This window comes from Diceros bicornis, chromosome 16, assembly GCF_020826845.1.
Source record: "Diceros bicornis minor isolate mBicDic1 chromosome 16, mDicBic1.mat.cur, whole genome shotgun sequence".
Taxonomy (NCBI): domain Eukaryota; kingdom Metazoa; phylum Chordata; class Mammalia; order Perissodactyla; family Rhinocerotidae; genus Diceros; species Diceros bicornis.
This window is the reverse complement of record NC_080755.1, coordinates 58672318-58691582: the sequence shown is the minus strand read 5'-3', so window position 1 is coordinate 58691582 and position 19265 is coordinate 58672318. Positions and strand designations below refer to the sequence as shown.

General features: G+C 34.1%; 1 protein-coding gene across 1 annotated transcript in view; it reads right to left on the bottom strand.

Annotated features, from left to right (window-relative positions):
* The window catches only part of CCDC102B (coiled-coil domain containing 102B), a 201112-nt gene extending 185178 nt beyond the window's left edge, over positions 1 to 15934 (bottom strand). Inside the window, exons 1-3 of the mRNA XM_058556612.1 lie at positions 15320 to 15934; positions 13469 to 13689; positions 4076 to 4184 (exon numbers count right to left, since the gene is read on the bottom strand). Of these exons, the coding sequence (XP_058412595.1) occupies positions 4076 to 4184; positions 13469 to 13689; positions 15320 to 15925 (936 nt within the window). The 5' untranslated portion in view covers positions 15926 to 15934. The remainder of the gene's footprint in view (positions 1 to 4075; positions 4185 to 13468; positions 13690 to 15319) is intronic.
* Between the last annotated feature and the right edge of the window lie 3331 nt (positions 15935 to 19265).

Here is a 19265-nt window from a genome sequence, read left to right as displayed (position 1 = left end):
TGACGTTTGTGAGCCCAGGGGATAGCAGACACTGGATAGAAGGAGAAGGCTGCCCTCCAAACATGTGTGGGGAATGTACGTGAGTCAAAAATAATTGTCTATTGGGTACTATCTACTGAAATTTGTGGTATTGCTTGTCAGAGCAGTTAAGGTAGAAAAGAGTGATGTCATTACTGGGCATCCATTGAACTGTCAACATCTGGTGTTTAGCCAGGTGGATCTGGATTTCCTTGAACTTCCAAATTACTTGGAAGGCATCAATACTCTAGGTACAAAGGAAGTCCCTGACGTGTTTTAATCAAGGGAGTAATATGATCCAATATATCTTTAGAAATATCAGCCTGGTCTCTGGGTGGAAAAATGAATACATTAACAGTGATGGGCAGGAGACCTGGAAGGAGAGGGCAAAGTAAGAGATTAACATGGCTCTGACTACGGAAGAAGCAGAGACGGGAAGGGATGGTATGAGCTACAGTTGGAGTCAGAGTTGACACGATACATTAATGTTTTTGGTCACTTCTATGGAATAATTTATTTAAGCCACAAAAATAGCAATAAGAAAGAGTGTTTCAAAATTAGCTCACAACTATATTAATGCTCCACCATATATACTATTTCTTATAAATATCTTCAAGGACCCTCTCTTTATGTTTGTAGAATAGCTCCTATATGACATAACTTTTTCCAAGCGAAGGTGTCAGTGTGGCATCTTGGCCTCACATGACTCCTAATTCTAACCTTCTATTTCCCCCCAATCAGAAAGGTGTTTTGAGGTGTTCGAATTAAGGCTTCAATGTAAGCTATTAGTACCATTAAGATGCCCCCACGAAGCCTGTGTCTCTATTGTAAACTACTAGAAACATTGTTATTATCACAAAAATATAGAAGACTTCTTAATAAAATCCTTAAAAAGATACCAGGTAAAAGTACAAAATTTTCAAAAAAAGATTAAAAGGTTATGGTTTCATTTTTCACCTTGAGATCAATTTTAAAATGTTAGCAGTATTCTCTACTTATGATAAAGGATATCTTCCATTATGGAAAGAATCAGAGTCATTTATTGTTAAAACAAGGTACCATAACTATTTGTAATCAATATTACTTACCTGAATATTTGATTCTCTAGACCATGAGATTTCATAAAAAGGATCATTTCAGCACACTTGGAATTCATAATCTAATTCCAAATCAATATTCACAGACTTGCAAAGGAAAAGCTGAATAAGTATTAAATTCAGCAAGGGAACAGCACTTGGAATATAATCATCTCTACTACTCATTGTCTTGGTTGCATTTTAAATACTTATTAGATTTTACAATTAAATTCTTATATTTACTCTTCTCTAAATGTCAGTGATTTAAGACTGATTTCCCTCTGAAGCACACCAGAGTTTCAAATACATTTTTAAAAATCTTGATCTATTAAGCACATCTGTTTCCAGCTCTAAAAATTGCTAATCTTTCCATCAGCAGTTCTTAGCCAGGCGTGGATTTGCTTACAACAGTTTCAGGCATCTAACAAAGACTTACACTTGCATTCACAATGTTTTACAGATGAAGAGCGACAGTGAAAGCGAAGGTCAGAATTTTTGAGAAGGGGAGTAAGAAAGGAGAATTCATGTGAAGTTGCAAAGGAGGCATCACAACACAACTTTTCTGGTTGTCTGTCAACTGAATGGGAACTTTCAATATTATATACTTATCATTACTCTACAATGCCATTTCTAAATATACTATAAAATTCTTGTTCTTTTATAATCTATTATAAAACAATTGAGCAAAGTATATATAAGTGACTAAGTATTTTCATTTGTTCAGTTTTTAAATATTTTTAAAAATCCTATATTTTATAAAAATGATTTAAATGTATGTGCATACCACATCTCTTCAAAAAGGCTCCAAGAATATCACAAATTCCTTTTTAGGAGGTGGGAAGAGATATTTTAAAAAATAATCCCACATATATTCGAACAATGTTTTTTGCTTTATCTCTGTTTGTAATAACTTTCCATCACCTACAATAAAAACTCTTTTTTTCATTCATTATCATTTTCATTCACTGTCCATATCTGTAGTTCATCTAACCGAAGTATGCACTCAAAAGTTGTAGTTGAACAAATTTTCCACAGCAATTTTGAGGTTTCTTCTGTTCTGAAAACCATATCATCATTCCATCTAGTAAAAGTGTGATATATGTATTAATATATATTTATGTATGAGCATCAAAATATAGACCCAAGTTACAGTGTAAAGTGCTACATTGGTTTTATTGTTCCTCATCTACAAAGCTTTGTTGAGCAATTTAAAGTAAACATTTTCCCATTTGATACCAAAAATATCAGCTTTGAATATAAAACATTGAACATTTTAAAATAAACATGTCGCTTTGTAAATCAGCTCAAAACCATGACTTTTTTCAAAAACTGTTGCTACATAAATGTTAAATTACTTAAACTAAAAGCTTTAGGAGACTAACGTCATCAAGTCTGCACTGCCCACTAGTGGCAGAAGACAGTAAATGCATGTTTCTTTAAAAAGTAAAGACCAATTCTGTCTTACATATTAGCTTTCTCAATCAAGTTTAGAGCCCGTTATATTATACAGCAAATACCTATACACTCTAAGCATACCATGATTTTTGTGTTGTGAACTATTTTTCCTGTATAACTTTAATTTACTGTTAATGTTCACACCCAGAGACATCATGTTCAGTTAGGTACCTGTGAATATAAACACTACCCATATAAATGCATGATGCGTATGTGTGTGTGTGTACAAACACACATACACACTATATATATGTACAGACACACCCCCAAAGTTTAAGCTATAAATGAACCCACTCTGACAATCTAACATGAATCCATAATGGAGAAATAAACTTAATCTAGCCTGTTAGCTTTAATTTACCCTGCATTGAGAAATGCTCTCAAACTAATCTTCTGCGGTTCTCACTGAAATGACTTTTTGTTAATAAATGGTTTTTAAGCAGGAGATATTTGTTTAAGAATATTAGGAAAAGCTCTCCCTCCTTTCAAATCTCGGTGGTCCACAGGGTTAACATAGCTGACTATTTCTGAACCTGTGCAGGATAGATTACTATGCTCTAGGGACATCAGGATGCCTGCATATGACCCAGAAGTTTAGGCATATGCTGGCAACTAAGGTTCTTGAACATTCCATCACGTGATTTCAGCAAACTTAAGTTAATGACTCTAAACTTTATCACTTGCTGGAAAGAAACCTGAAGCAACATTCATATAGAATTTCATAAAGAGGAATATTGCTTATTAACTTTTTAACCACTGATGGAAGAGAGCTTTAGATTAAGGCACGATCACATGATTGACTTAGATACTCAGCTTCTTTAGACAGCAGTCAGCATACATATGGCTTGTAGGTGTGTATACGTGTGTCTTTATTGCACACACACTAAGTATTAATTCACTTGACAGCATTTACCTTGTCATTATTTTTGCTCAGTATTTTTCTTTTCTTTTCTTTGCTCATTATTCTATCCCACATACTTACCCAGCACAATGCGTTAGTACACAGAATACGTACAATTAATATTATTTAAATAATGAATATTAATAAATCATTGAAGTGGAAAGCATTCATGACAGAATTTTATTGATGAAAAGGCAGAGGAAAAGTGTAAAGGCAAGTGGCTGATCCTGAATAAGTGTAATGCCAATATGGAAAGAACCCAAATACACTTGAGATTAATTGATATTTTCAGACTGCTTCATAAAAGAATAAGATAAAATTATTTATTATAGATGTGATGATATATGACATCTTCAGCAGTCCCCTCACATGTGACTGGAATGCATAGTTAATTATGTCCTGTGGTTGATCATTAGAAATATGCCTTATTTAGAACAAGATTTCTTATGGCCTGAGTTTAACTGAGTCCACTATTGACCTGTGAATTCAAATATTCCTCTTACAGAGGAAATTCAATTTTTTAACCTCCTTTCCTCTTTGTTGAGCCTTCTGCCCACTAGGTTACACACCCAAATAGAGAAAACCATCAGTTTCATTTCTTCCTTTACATCATATGTCTCCATACCTCTTTCATACTTTTTGTCTTCGATTCTTTAAGTTCTTCATATTTCCACTTCCACACAGACAAAGCTGACTCCAGCCGTCCTATCTCTTTTTCCAAAGATAAGCGCATTCTAAATAAAGAATTAAAGGAAAACAAAATAGACTTACAATTTAAAAATAATTTTAGAAATGCATTCAATTTTAGATTTTCTATTTTCCTAATTTTTGACATTTGTATATGATCATTGTAATAATAGAAAACTTTTTTCAGCTTATTAAAAATTACAAATATTGGCTAAAACTTGGTTGAATTTATTATTCTGTTAATTAGCTTTAGAATAGATTAAACATATTTAATTTAGCCTTGTCAGTATCAAAATAATTGACTTTCTGCCTGCTTTTTCCTGTATTATCCATGCATTTCTCACGATGCCTCTTATTCGTATTATTTCCTTACATGAGAGGATAAATATGTTTCTAATTTTAACATGGTTTTTATCCAACTTCATATTGTGACTGTATATGAATGAAGACTCCTTTGATATGACAGAGAATACCAAGGAGTCCACCTAACAATGCAAGAAATCTCTCATTTATTGGGGATATAAAAATAATTTTTAAATATTTGCAATTTTGTTTTAATGAAGCAATTTAACTGGGATCTCTCTTTAAATTATTTAAAATAATTGAAATTAATTTCTCCATTTGTAGAATAAAGTCCTTTAATACCACAATAATTGATTTTTCTATGCCCATATGTCTATTAAAGTGAATCATTGAAAATAATTATTTCTGGTTGTAATTAGCGTATATCAACCTTTGCAAATGGCCAGTCCTAATCTGTGTGGTAGATTAGATTACTGTTCAAAAATACTCATTGTCTTTTCTCTCCTTCCATGGACAGAGTTGCTGTCCCCATCCCTTCATTCCAGGCTTTGACAACACAATATTAGCAGATCTGACAGATGCAGAAGTTTGAAAAGAACTTGTGTGATTGGTCACCTTCTCTATGCCTCACCCATCACTGTGAAGAGTTTCTCCCCAAAACCGCTTGTCCCCAAATAAACACGTGAAGCAGATCTGAGCCCAACCTTACCAACCTTAACAAGCCCAGCTGGTCCAGTGGAGGTCAACTGACCCCAGTCTTCTCGCGTCCACATGGGCAAAATAAATCATTGTTGTTTTAAGCCACCGAATTTTGTGTGTGTTTTTTTTTTTTTTATGCAGCAAAGGGTAACTGATATAGAGAATGATGCTTAAAAGTGGGATGCTGCAATAACAAAAACAAAAAATATGTAGACTTAACTTACAGGCTACGTGGTGGGCAGAGGCTGGATAAATGGTGATAAAAGATAAGAAGCTGGAAAAATTGTGGTATGTGTTATGCAGCCGTGAAACACAGGGTGGAAGTGTCAATTGCTGTGTCTTGGAAAACAGAAAATGTGCTGACATTACCAATGGAAGGCTGGTGGGCACAATGTGGCCAAAGGCTTGAAATGTATTTGTGCAATTGGGCTTGCTCTCTTGTATTTTGGCCATTACCATGAGAAATACACAGCAGTGCTGGCCCACTGCTCCCAGTGGGAGGATGAGAGACACGGAATATAATCAAGTCTCTCTTGCAGAGCCCAGTCCAGATCAACCAGTCTCCAGTTGGCTCACAGACTTTAGTTAATAAATTCTGATTGTTACATGCCACCGAGAGTCTGTGGTTGTTAGTTATAGCCTTATTGCATTTATAATTAACTAATACACACACGGATGTATTTCAGTGATGTCACTAGAAAGATCTTAGAAGCCTATTCACAGATATACGCAGAACCGAAGATGCACACAGAACAAAAATTGAATGCCATTTACATAATTATAAGAAATATGACTCTTCCAGGTAGTGCTATTATCAAAATAATTCAAAATAGATTAGGCCATAAATATATTAGTTTAATCCAATCAATGGATAAGCAGCCCATTAAAGAGTTACATAATTATATTTGCATGAATCAAGCCATAAAATGGAAAGAGGATATTAAAAAATTAGTTAGAAATTAACTTAACCTCAAAAGACTCAGGTCGTAAAAAATACCAGCACCCTTTATAGGACAGTAATTTGAATCCCTTATTAACACAGCAAATATATTAAAATTAACAAACAAAAAGGCTCAAAATAGAAGTCTAAGTCCTACAAACACTGCCTGTAGATGTCTACACCTCCAGATTAACAATCTCAGCCAAGAATTCTGATAGATAAGCAAACTTAGTCAGCTGGTCATCAAGTTGCTTACCGTGATGTTATTTTTGCCCTTAGTGGCTGTGTTTGGGATTTCAAGAGGAATAGGATTAAGTATAGAAATAATGAAAAAATCGCCAAATACTAATATTTTGTGTTAAATTTATAAAGAATATGGAAAAACCATTGTACATTAAAATACGTTACATATTTGGCATCTGGGTACTTTTAAAGTTTTGGATAAGGCATATTTGAATATTTACAAGAAATTGAGTATTGACAGTCTTGTGAATTTAAGTTAAAAAATACAATAAAATTATACTGTTTGTAACTTCATTAGAATGTTTGATAATCACTATATCTACAATTTTAATTTATTAGAGTTGCATGAGCTGAACATGGGAAAGGTTTTTGTCAGTAACTGAAAAATTTAAAAAGGAAAATGAATATATTAAATTAATAAAAAAATTTTTAATGATATTAATTAACTACATTTGTGTAATGAGGTATACACTGATAAATTTTCTCAAAATTAATTTTGAGAATTATTTTACTTACAAATAGAATAATATAAAAATTGTACTTAAAATTTGAGAACAGTTTACATTATTAAATTTACAAATTTAAAATCATACATGTTGAGAAATCAATGTCAGTTTTTGACATTAAACTTTAATAAATCAAATGATAATATTGGCAAAAAAACCTCGCATTAACATAAAAATGATTAATTATCAATGTAGAATAAATGCTGATCCTCAAAAATGTCATCAAAATTATTGAGGTAGCTATGTCTTTAGGTATTTTATAAGAAGTTCAAGAGGAACATTTCAAACTATATATTAATTGAACTTTTAACCTTAGTTATATATAAATATAGGTATATTTAAAAAATATAATTATATCTAGACTTAGAATAAGTATTCAAAGCCAATTCATGAAGTAAAAGTAATATAATTTTGCCAAGGTATATTAAAATGAATAGATAACTATTTGTATTCCTTATTTAAGGCAAATTAGTAACATTTATAATATAGTATTATTTGTCTCTTTAAGTATGCATCTTAAATAAAATAACTGATATTTATTAGTCTACTAAAAGAAAATGTGTTTTTATTATGTAAAAAGGTACAATTTAGTCAGAGAAGTGAGAGGACAATTTATAAAAATTTATTTCATAGCAATGTGGTGTTTGAATATTTTTTAGTATGGCCTCACCAAAATAATTTCATGTCCCTATTTATGCAAACAAGCATTAAAGATACAAGGACATTGCACATTTAAATTCATGCAGCAGAGGGCACTCTTTATATCTTTAATTTTCTGGCCTAATCAATTTATTCTATATGTTAGAGAGATTTTCAAAATTAATTAATTATAAAGTTAAACTTATAATTTGAAATTTAAACTACCATCACACTATTTGAACTACAAGAAAGGAAAGGAAATAAATCTAATTTTACTCTAAAGAATATTGCATATCTTTTGCACAAAATCTTTAAAAAAAAATTAATAAGATAAATCTCAGGAAAATATAATATTTTGAATACGATGATATAAACTTTAAAAAATCAGATTGTTAAAATATACAAAATTTGCATAATCTAAAAGAGCAAGTGTGAACCAAAATGATTTGTATGGAAAGATATAATTACATTTCTATGCAATCTTTTGATACTTTGTTAACTATCGTAATCCTATAATAATTGGGCGTAAAATTTTGACATCTAGACAGGAAGATTAATCAAAATAGTTTTCAGGAATGAAATTCCTGAAACATTAATATCTGGGAATAAATATTAATCATCTTTGAACTGCGTGAAATTTCATGGTAAAATATCTAATAAGTATTTTCTTAAAGGTCTATTAGTGTCAAATGTTTTTGCCAGTCAAAAATAATTGTAATAATATCTAGATGTCCACTTTTCTGTTAGTTAAAAATTTAGAGTTAGTATTAAACTATGAATAATAAAAATTTTTACAAATATACTTTTAATGAGCAACATATTTGTCATTTTGCGATTCTACTCTCAACTATTTATAACTACATCTTTCAGCTGTAACACCTTTCAGCATCTTTCATTTTCATCATCTTTCAGCATTTTTAGCACCTTTTCAGCAAATAGCCAAAGCCGTATATGGTGAATTTAACTAGAAAAGAGGGGAACTTAAAAGAACTCTGTTAAGCTCAGAGGCATCCAGGAGGACCAGAGACCAGCGCTGGGAGGCGATGCCGCCTGGAACAAGGCCCACTGTCCTGTGAGAGCCCCACTGCTTGTTGCCTATCCACTCTCCTGGTATCAATGATAGGCTTGACAAGCAAATATATTCAAATTAGCTAATTCAAGTAGAAAAGGATATTAATAGCTCAAAGAATCTCTGGGAGAAACAGAGAGGCAAGTGAGGAACCTGCACAGCCAGAAATACCAAAGATAAAGCCGTAGAAATCTTCCCACCAGCACCTCGCTGGGGCCGCCGTATGGGTACAGACATCATGGCCCGACCTCATACCACCAACTCCAGACACCAGATGATGTTACCAGAGACCAGAGGCCACTCCTGCCTCTGGACACAAGATATAGCTACTGCCACTGCCTTCTTTCTCACCAGGATGGATTCCGGGTGCTCTCTTCTTGAAGCATTAGCTTCTGCTAAAAAGTCTAGGTGACTACCTCTGAATAGCTGTTCCCAGATTAGTGTCTGCACCATAACTGCGAGGGAGACTGAGCTAGAGACCTACCAGCATTTTGTAGTCCATGCAGAGTCTATTCCATCTCATTAGGTAGAGTATTGTCCAAACAAAAAATAGATACTGGAGAGTCAAAAATAGCAAAAATTAACTTAAAATAACTTAAAGGCTTAAACGTAAGACTAGAAACCATAAAATTTCTAAAGAAAACATAGTGCAAATCCTCCTGGACATTGGTCTCTGGGATGATTTTTTTAGATTCAATACCAAAAGCACGGGCAACAAAACAAAAATAAACAAGTGGTACTACGTCAGACTAAAAAGCTTCTGCACAGCAAAGGAAACCATCAACAAAATGTAAAGGCAATTTGGGTAATGGAAGAAAATATTTGCAAACATATATCCAATAAGGGGTCAATATGCAAAATATATAAGCAACTCATACAACTCAATAGCAAAAAAAAAAACAAGTAACCCAATTAAAGAATGGGCAAAGGACCTGAATAGACATTTTTCCAAAGAAGACATACAAATGGCCAAAAAGTACATGAAAATGTGCTTAACATCACTAGTCATCAGGAAAAAGCAAATCAAAACCACAATGAGATATTGCTTCACATGTGTTAGCATAGCTATCATCAAAAAGACAAGAGATAAGCGTTGGCGAAGATGTAGAGGAAAGGGAACCCTTCTACACTATTGGTGGGAATGTAAATTGGTGCAGCCAGTACGGAAAATGGCATAGAGCTTCCTCAAAAATTTAAAAATAGAACTACCACACAGTCCAGCAATTCCACTTCTGGGTACACATCCAAAAGAACTGAAATCAGTATCTCAAAGAGATATCTGCACTCCCATGTTCACTGCAGAATTGTTCACAATACCCAAGATATGTAGACAACCTAAATGTCCATCAACAGACGATTAGATGAAGAAAACGTGGTATATACATACAATAGAAAAAATGTTCAGCCATAAAAAGAAGGAAATCCTGCCATTTGTGACAACATGGATGACTGAAGAACATTATGCTAAGCAAACAATAAGCTAGAAAAAGAAAGACAAATACTGTATGATCTTAGTTACACGTGGAATCTTAGAAAGTTGAACTTAACAGAACTAGAGAGTAGAATGGTGGTCGCCAGGGGCAAGGGGGTGGGGAAAGTGAGGTGATGTTGGTCAAAGGGTACAAACTTTCAGTGATAAGATGAATAAATTCTGGGGATCTAACGTACAGCATGGTGACTATTGTTAACAATCCTGTGTTCCACACTTGAAATTTGCTAAGAGGGTAGATTATAAGTTTTCTCACCGCATACACAAAAATAATAACTATGTGAGGTGATGGATGTGTTAATTAGCTTAATTGTGATAATCATTTCACAGCATATATATATCTATATCTAAATATCACATTGTACACCTTAAATATGTACAAATTTTATTTGTCAATTATACCTCAATAAAGCTTGAAAAATAAAGAAATAATAAATAAATAAATACTACAAATTACTTTTAAGAAATGGCAAAGGTTTACTGCGTATCCCATTAGCGACATTGAATAAGTAACTAAAGTAGACCTGAATTTCTAATTATTAACAATATTATACTAAATAACATTAAGCAGACTTGCAGATTTGCATGCCAATTTGTTCATTGCATTAACTGAGAAACACACATATATGTACAAATACACACACATGGATTTCTACTAATGTGAATCTTTGAAGCATTTTTAATTTTCTTACCTTCTTACCAAGATTTTAAATCTCATTTTATTAAGAAAAAGTTCAACATTTAATGAGGCAAAGCAAAATAATTAAAGCATACTACTTTTCATTAAATGACACAAAGCAAATATTTTCTAAGGGATACAGGTGCCATCTGTAGTTTAACTTGAGAGCTAATTCTAACTGTTAAAACAGTTCATCACAATATTTTACCTCATCCTCTTCCTTACTTAAGACTTGATATTGCCAAAGTTCTTCCTGAATGTTAGGTACACCTAGCTTGATAAGAGGATCGGGTTTCCCGCCCTCACCTCAAATTTTCACCTGGGAAGTTTTTATCTAAGAGATCAGAAATACATAAATTCTCAATACATGAGGAGCTTCCAGAAATGATAATTACAAATAAAACTGAACAGTACTCCAAGTACAAACAATATAAGACAGCGTAGTGTATTTGATGAGGAGGATCTAGTCAGTGACAAGGGTGGAAATGATTCCCTGAGTTCTCTTGGCTGATTCCTGTGCTCTAGTCAAGAGAATTTTCCCACCAGCTGGGAAGACGGAAAAAATTATCTTCACATCTTCTCAACTCAGCCACCCACTTGCTGAGATTCCAGGAGGAAGAATTTAAAAGATTTGACAGATTTATAATAACAGTATATCCTATATCCTTGGGAAACATTTTCTTGTGATAGGAAAAAGGCTTTGCAATGGTCTTATGTGGATTGCATGCTAATGTTGATTCATGGACACATAACACTCATGGGACTGTTTCTTAAAGAGGAGAGTGAGAAAAGAAAGTGGAATCAAAGGCCCTCTTTCCCTTGATTCTCTGGCCTGTCTATGGCTTATACATTGAAGCTGCTGAGAAATGAAGAATTTACTTACTATGGGGATTATTAATTTATTCCTAAGTCAAATATATACATATGTGTATATGTGTATGAGTAAGAGTGTAAAGATACACACGCGTATCCTTAAAACCGGCACCTTAGGGAGCTTACATCTAGGAAAGGGCAGTTTCATATTGCTCCTACCACGTTACATCAGTGAAGTAACACTGTGCGTGGCTTTGAGAGAAGTCTAAAACCACTAAAAAGTTACATCCTTCAAGAAATAAAACACACAGGTTAGAACTTCACTGAGACCTATAGCTTCAGATAAAATTAATTGTTAATATGGATACTGGCCTAAAAATTAATTCAATTTTATTCTCTTTTCTACCAATGTTGATTGCCTCTATTAGGAATTTATACTCTATGGCAGAATAATAAATATTTATTCTATACACAGATGCTTGTATTATCACAATCCATTCATATGGTGAGACACAGACAAAGAATCTGAAAAGGAATTAGTGATATGAACAAATTCCAGAGGGACTAATGAGAAACTTTTGGCTGACAGAAAAGGAATGGCAGACAAAAAGCTTAGTATTTGAGAAAGGTTTGTGTGCATACTTATCACTATTTCAATCCATTTTAACCAGGGAAATTGAAACCATAATATAATATATAATAATAAAAATATAATATATAACTATATTCATACTTATTTACATATATGTACTACTCCTAGTTTTTTTATTCTGCCCATTAAGAGTTTTATAACTAAAGAGAGGGAAGAATAATTATTTTCAGATTTGGAGATCACATTTTAAAGTGCATTAAATATTCCACACAATGCTAATAATTTTCTAAGGTGATCGTGAAGGAAGGAGAAAAACATATTGAGTAATTCATATTACTGGTCACTTTTCCAGACATTGTTTGTGCTTGATCCTCCTAAGAACTCAGTGAAGATGGCAGAAGTGACGCTATGTGACTTTTGAGGAAGGTCATTAAAATTCCATGTATTTCTCTCTGCGCTCTTAAGATGATCTCTGTCAACCGAGTCACTATGCTGTGAGGAAGCCAAGTGGCTACATAGATAGGCCACAGGCAGATGTTTTGACTGAGACCCCAGATGAGAACCAAAGTTAACTGCCCGATGTGGGAAGGAGTGAGGCTTCAGATGATTCTAGCCTCCAGCCTTCAAGTCACCCCCAGCCTTTGAGCTATCCCAGCTAAAGCTACATGTAGCGAGAGAAGAGCTCTCCACGCAAAGCCATGCTCAAGAATCACGAACAGAATACTTGTCATTGTTGTTTCAATAATAACCATTGTTCTGGAAATTTTGGTATAAAACCATGGATAACCAGAACATAGGCATCACTATCTATAGTTTTACAAAGGAGACAATAGCACACTCTTGGCTAACCCAATATCGTATAGCTAGACTATCTCAGAACCAAGGTGAAAATCCACGTCATTTACTCTCAACTCTACTGCTCTTTCCTCTATACCACAAATGGTCAATGAATAAAGCATCTTTTTCTGCGATCAATAACTGAAAAAATTGTGAGTTATTCATCATATTAACATATTTATTCATTTTTATTGACTCACTGAAGTTTACTAATACTGTAAACGTTAGATAATACACTGGCTATTGTAACCATATACATTAATAATTCAGATATAACTAAGGTGAATCTACCAGAGATGATGAGAACAAGGTTACAATAAAAGAATGATAAAAACTAACACGTTATAAATTACTCTTCAAAATTAAAAAAATGAATATATGTCAAACTCATTTCTTAAATATTAGTACTTAATGACTAATTATGGGCAAAATACATTATCAAATGGCCAGTTTACTAGAGGCAAGAATTTTAAGAAGTTTGAAAATCAGACTTGGTTGAGGGAGACAATGATGAGCACTCACTCTCTTTCCTTCCATAAGATTTTTTGGAACTCATCCAAATGCACCTGCAAAGCTGCCATTTCAGGTGCTTCATTCTCCAAAGGCAGATGCATTGCTTGCGGTCTTAATCCAGGTGTCACAGCACAGTTTTCAGAACCACCGTTCTTGAATAAATCAGAACAATCTAGATTCAGTTTCATCTCCTCATTTAATCTTGATGGGTCAATAATCAAACCTTCTTCCTGAAAGGAAAAAATAGAAAACAAATCTTATTGGTGAACATTTAAATCTAGTGTAGAAAAATCATGAAGAAACATATTTTTGGAAAGAAATAAATGTTATGATTCAGCATCAAAGTCATATTTTCATGTCTTGATCATTCTCTCATTGTGTTACAAGGCCAAACTTTAACTTGCATTCTTCAAGCTTTTTTTTTTCTATATTCTATCTTATTATAATAAAACACATTTCTCTGAAGTCTTTTAAAATTTTTCATTTACAGTGGAATCTAAGTTATATCTACCACAAGTCCCACACATCATGGAAAGGCTTAAAATTTTAAATGGAATTGTAGAAGAGAAAGATATGAACTGATTTTGCTTTTAGAGATGGAATTAAATAGAAAGGGGTAACAATATAAACTGATACTATTTAAAGAGATAATATGGGGGCTGCCGCGGTGGCATAGTGGTTAAGTTCGCGTGCTCCACTTCGGCAGTCTGGGGTTTCAGGTTCAGATCCTTGGCGTGGACTAACGCACCACTTGTCAGGCCATGCTGTGGCAGCGTCCCATATAACATAGAGGAAGATGGGCACAGATGTTAGCCCAGGGCCAATCTTCCTTGGCAAAAAGAGGAGGATTGGCATCGGATGTTAGCTCAGTGTTGATCTTCCTCACAAAATAAATAAATAAATAAATAAATACTGCTAAAAAAAAAAATAAAGCGATAATATGAATCCCCAAAGTTTCCCAAAGTATGTTCCACGGGTTAACCGTTAATAGTATTTACAAGGTTTAAAAAATAAAACTGGGGGTGGTGGTGTTCATGGATAAATAAGTGTTATGAACTGCTAGATTAAATGAAGTTTTTAAAAGTTTATCTTGTGCAGAATTCTCAGAAACTTCAAGATTGCAAGTATACCAAGAAATTCCAAAACTGGGTAGTGTGAAGCAATCCCTAAAAGTATTTGCCTAGGGTACCTATTTTACAAGAATTAATTGTGAGGCCAGAGTCTCAAACCTTTAGAAATGTTTCTACTACTATACGGATAATGTACTATTATTGGTAGAATTAGGGTAAATGGGGAGAAATATCTCCAAATATTTTTTCACATAAAAAAAATGCTAGGTTAATTTTTGCTAAAAATCTTAGTGATATCAGCAATATGGGCTGAATTGTGTCCCCCCAAAAAGCTCATTTGTTGAAGTGCTAACCCTCCTCCAGTACCTCAGAATGTAACTACATTTGGGGATTGGGTCTTTAAAGAGGTAATTAAGTTAAAACAAGGTGAGTAGGGTAGGCTTACTGATGGTATCTTTATAAGAAGACGAATCTTCAACACAGGTACATACAGAGCAAAGACTATGTGAAGACACAGAGAGAAGATGGCCATCTATAAGCCACGGAGAGGGGCCTCAGAAGAAACCAACTCTACTGACACCTTAATCGCAGACTTCTAGCCTCCAGAACTGTGAAAAAAAACAAATTTCTGTTGCTGCAGCCACACAGTCTGTGGTACTTAGTTATGGCATCCTAAGCACACAAATACAGTCGCCATTGGGTGTGTCATTTTCCCCTTCCTCCTCGTCACTATATAAAGCATTCAAATATGCGCATAGTCTCTGGATTCCACTGTGGGTTTTTTCCTCACCTTACTAGTTGTGTTCTCCTTTGTAGGAAATTCTCTTCTTAACAAACACTCTCTGATAGACTCACACGTTTTGGAACCCATTTGAAATTGGTCTCTTTGTGCACAGGACACTTCTATGAAACTAGGACGCTTCAGGTCTTGGGTAACTCTAGCCTCTAACACCTCCTTTTGATGTGGCAAACTTTGTTTCTTTTTCAGTGCACTCAATTCCTTCATTGTCATCTCTAATTTTATTCTGAGTTGTCTTCCTTCCTCCCTGGCACTGTTCCTTTCTGTGCGAACTTTACTCCACTTCTCTCTCCAGTTGGCAGTGCAATCTGACCACCACCGCATGGTCTTCTCCATCTGAGCAGCTCTGGCCTTGACTTCTTCAAGTTCTCGCAGGCGAAGTTCTTCACAAATATCCCATTCGTTGGTGTTGCGTGAGTGAGCACAGAGGTCGTGAGCTGCATGGGATTGTAGCCCATAAAGTGGCACACAGGAGTTACAGGTATCTCTGTGGGAGGAGGCAGGTGCTATCACGTCACAAGTTGGTTTAACTGATGACTGCTGCATCTGGAAGATTTGAGTTTCCTCAATTAGCCGATGAATAGAATCTAAATTCATATGTATGTTTTCAGGCCTAAGAAAAGACAGAAAAAAAAATCAAATAATTAATGTTTGAATTTCTTTGCAATGACAAGAACAAGACCTACATTTAAAAAAGAAAGTTGATGAAAACAATACATCTTTTCAATATTGCATATTTTCCTTTCCACTGTAACTAAAAATATAGAGGAATTTATACATTTGTAATTATCCTCAAAGAAACAGAAATTGCTTATATTAAATTTTGCCAAATAAAAATAAAATTATAAAGATGCAATTGAGGATAGAATGCAACATGAATAATTCATTTTAAGAAATCCAATGTTTTTCAGGTAATATTTATTGTAACACATATTGCCCATTAGCTACTCAATGGTCCCTTTTCCCCTGCTAATTAAAGCACAGTTTGTTCAGGTGGAATGCAGAATCTATTCATCTCTGGGAGGAAAAGCCCCCATCCCAATCCCAGGGCTCAATCATGATTGATCTCAGTCTTCCGAGATGACCTCCATTTCACTGATCATTCACTAGTCTCAAGGCAGCATAGGAGCTGGTTCTGGCTGCTGAGATGTGAGGGGAGGTCTGCCAGAGAAATTTCTCATCTAGAAAAATATGAAAACATCAGAACGAAAAACTCTTTTTCCTCTGCTTCTTCCTGCCTGAACAAAGATGAAGGCAAGTATAACAGCCACCCTGTAACATTTAAAATGGTGGAACAGAAAGATGAAAGGAGCTTGATTTAAGGATTGAGCTGCCGCATGAAACCCAGAAGGCATGCCTCTGCCTTCCCTGCTGTGCGAGAATGATGACCTATATTTATTTAAGCTCTGATTGGTGAGTTTTCTGTTACTTGCAGTCAAAATGACATTTAATTGATACATGAATTAATTTCCTACTATGGTTAATATTATGATACGTTCTAAAAATAGAATATTATGAATAAGACATGGTATTTGTCCTTAAAGATTTTATAGTCCAGTGTATGACATAAACACATATAATTTAAAAATACCTAATTCACACTGTAAAAATTATATTTATGTATGCAATCAATCTTTTCTTAGTACACATTACTTGTCAAATCAGTGTTAGCTTCCTAGGTTGTGTACAAGGTGCTCTAAGGAGCTAAAGAAGTGATCAGCTGTCTCCTAGAAATGAAAAGGCTTCACAGCCTAGATAACACTGAACACTGTCTTAGCAATTTCAACTGTTTATAAAGGAATTAAAAATTTCCATATAAATAGCAAAGATAAATTAACTGGTAAATGCAAAGCTTTCTTATCAGTATGTATATCCATTACTTTATTCATTATAGCAACATAGCTATATTAAGGATATAACAAGTAGACCTTTTCTTTAAAATAAATGCTTAAAACATGCAGGTTAATCTACAAATTAATAAAGTTCCGTGGTTGTATAAGATTACCCATTTTTATTATCAAATAAGATATTCTGGTATAAATGATCTTCGGTAACATTTTATATACTTGACATTAATTCCTCTCATTTTTTTCATTTGCTTTTATATAGTTACAGATCATAAACTGTCTCCTTATGAGCCATCCATTTAATCAACTGAAGGGGTTTCATTATACCAATAACTTACAAAATAAGTCTCTAGTCACTGAAAAAAATGACTACACAATACTAAATGTACATCACTTTCAGTTGTAGAAAAAACACATTTTAATAAGTGCTCTGTAGAGGTGCCAAACCAACTCACTCCTTATTACAACACTTATTATTATAATACAGATTCATGGTTGTAATTATTTTGGTTAGCGTTGGTATATGTCCAGTCATATTTGAATTAGTGCTGATTTGGAGTAATTATTCCCTTCATTTACTGTAATTCAGAGGGCAATGATAATATAACTGACCAAATTTCTTGGACTATCAGTAAACCAAGACCATTAAAAAAGAACAAAAGCGGGACCGGCCTGGTGGCGTAGCGGTTAAGTGTGCACACTCTGCTTTGGTGGCCCAGGGTTCGCAGGCACGGATCCCAGGCGCAGACCGATGCACCGCTTGTCAAGCCATGCTGTGGCAGCGTCCCGTATAAATCAGAGGAAGATGGGCACGGATATTAGCCCAGGGCCAATCTTCCTTGGCAAAAAGAGGAGGGTTGGAATCGGATCAGCTCAGGGCTGATCTTCCTCGGTCACACACACACAAAAAAGAACAAAAGGAACTCTTAATTAGAAGCACACCAAAAATTTTATCTACATATTCATATATATATATCTTCATTTTTCACTACTTAATGGTATTTCTTTTGGTTGCATTTCCAAATTGAAGATAGAAAATTTATTTCAGTATATTAAGCTTAAATCTATTCTTGCCATTTTTCAAAATAAATCAATATCATTAAATTGTAATGTCTTTAAAAATGTCTCATTAACTTTTATTTCACTAGTGTTTTGAAGACTCTATAATTGGATTCTGGTACACTGAGATCTTGCCTACCAATTAACTATGTATTTTTTCACATTGGACTAAACAATATTGAGCTGGGTTTAATCATTCAGTCCTTGAACTTCAATAGCATTTCCTGTTCTAAAGTGTTTCTCAAACAAGTGTAAATCAGCATATTTACTCCTCGTGTGTATGTATTAAAGCATTCATTTTCCCTACACATATGTGGGTACTCTTCATGTTTTATTTCAGGTGATTGTGAAAGTATTTGTCAATGGCTGTAGCACAAAGCCTTTGATGTATGGGAAAATATTTTAATGCTATTGACTCTTTGGTTTCTTACATTGATTTTTGCATTGTGCCTACCACAAAAGGGGGGTTACAAGAAAACTCTTGGAGGTGATGAATATGTTTATTACCTTGATTATGGTGATGGTTTCATGGGTGCATGCATATATTTAAATTCATCAGCTGTATACATTAAATATGTGCAGTGTTTTATATCAATTACACTTCAATAAAGCTGTTTTAAAAAGTTCATACAATCAGGCTACCATGATTACTACAAGTAGTTTTGAATGTAGTACATCACCAAATAAATAAAATTTGGTGGGTCTACAGTGTATAGATAACATTACTAAACCTGTTATTTCTTGCTAAAGAGGAGCTTAATGTGTAAGACATTGGGCTCCAGACTCTATTGGTTCAAGTTCTGACTCTGCCACTTTCTAGATAGATGACCTTGGACAAATTACATAAACTGCCTTTGACTCATATCCTTATTTGTAAAAGGAGGCCAAAATATCACGTATCTCACTGAGTTCTTGTGACCATTAAATGGGAAAATGCCAGCTCATCGGCTGGCCCAGGCTGTCTCTTAGGCAAGGTGACAGTTTTTCTCAGCGGTATACAAGTTACTAATATGTCACTTTGGACTATTGTA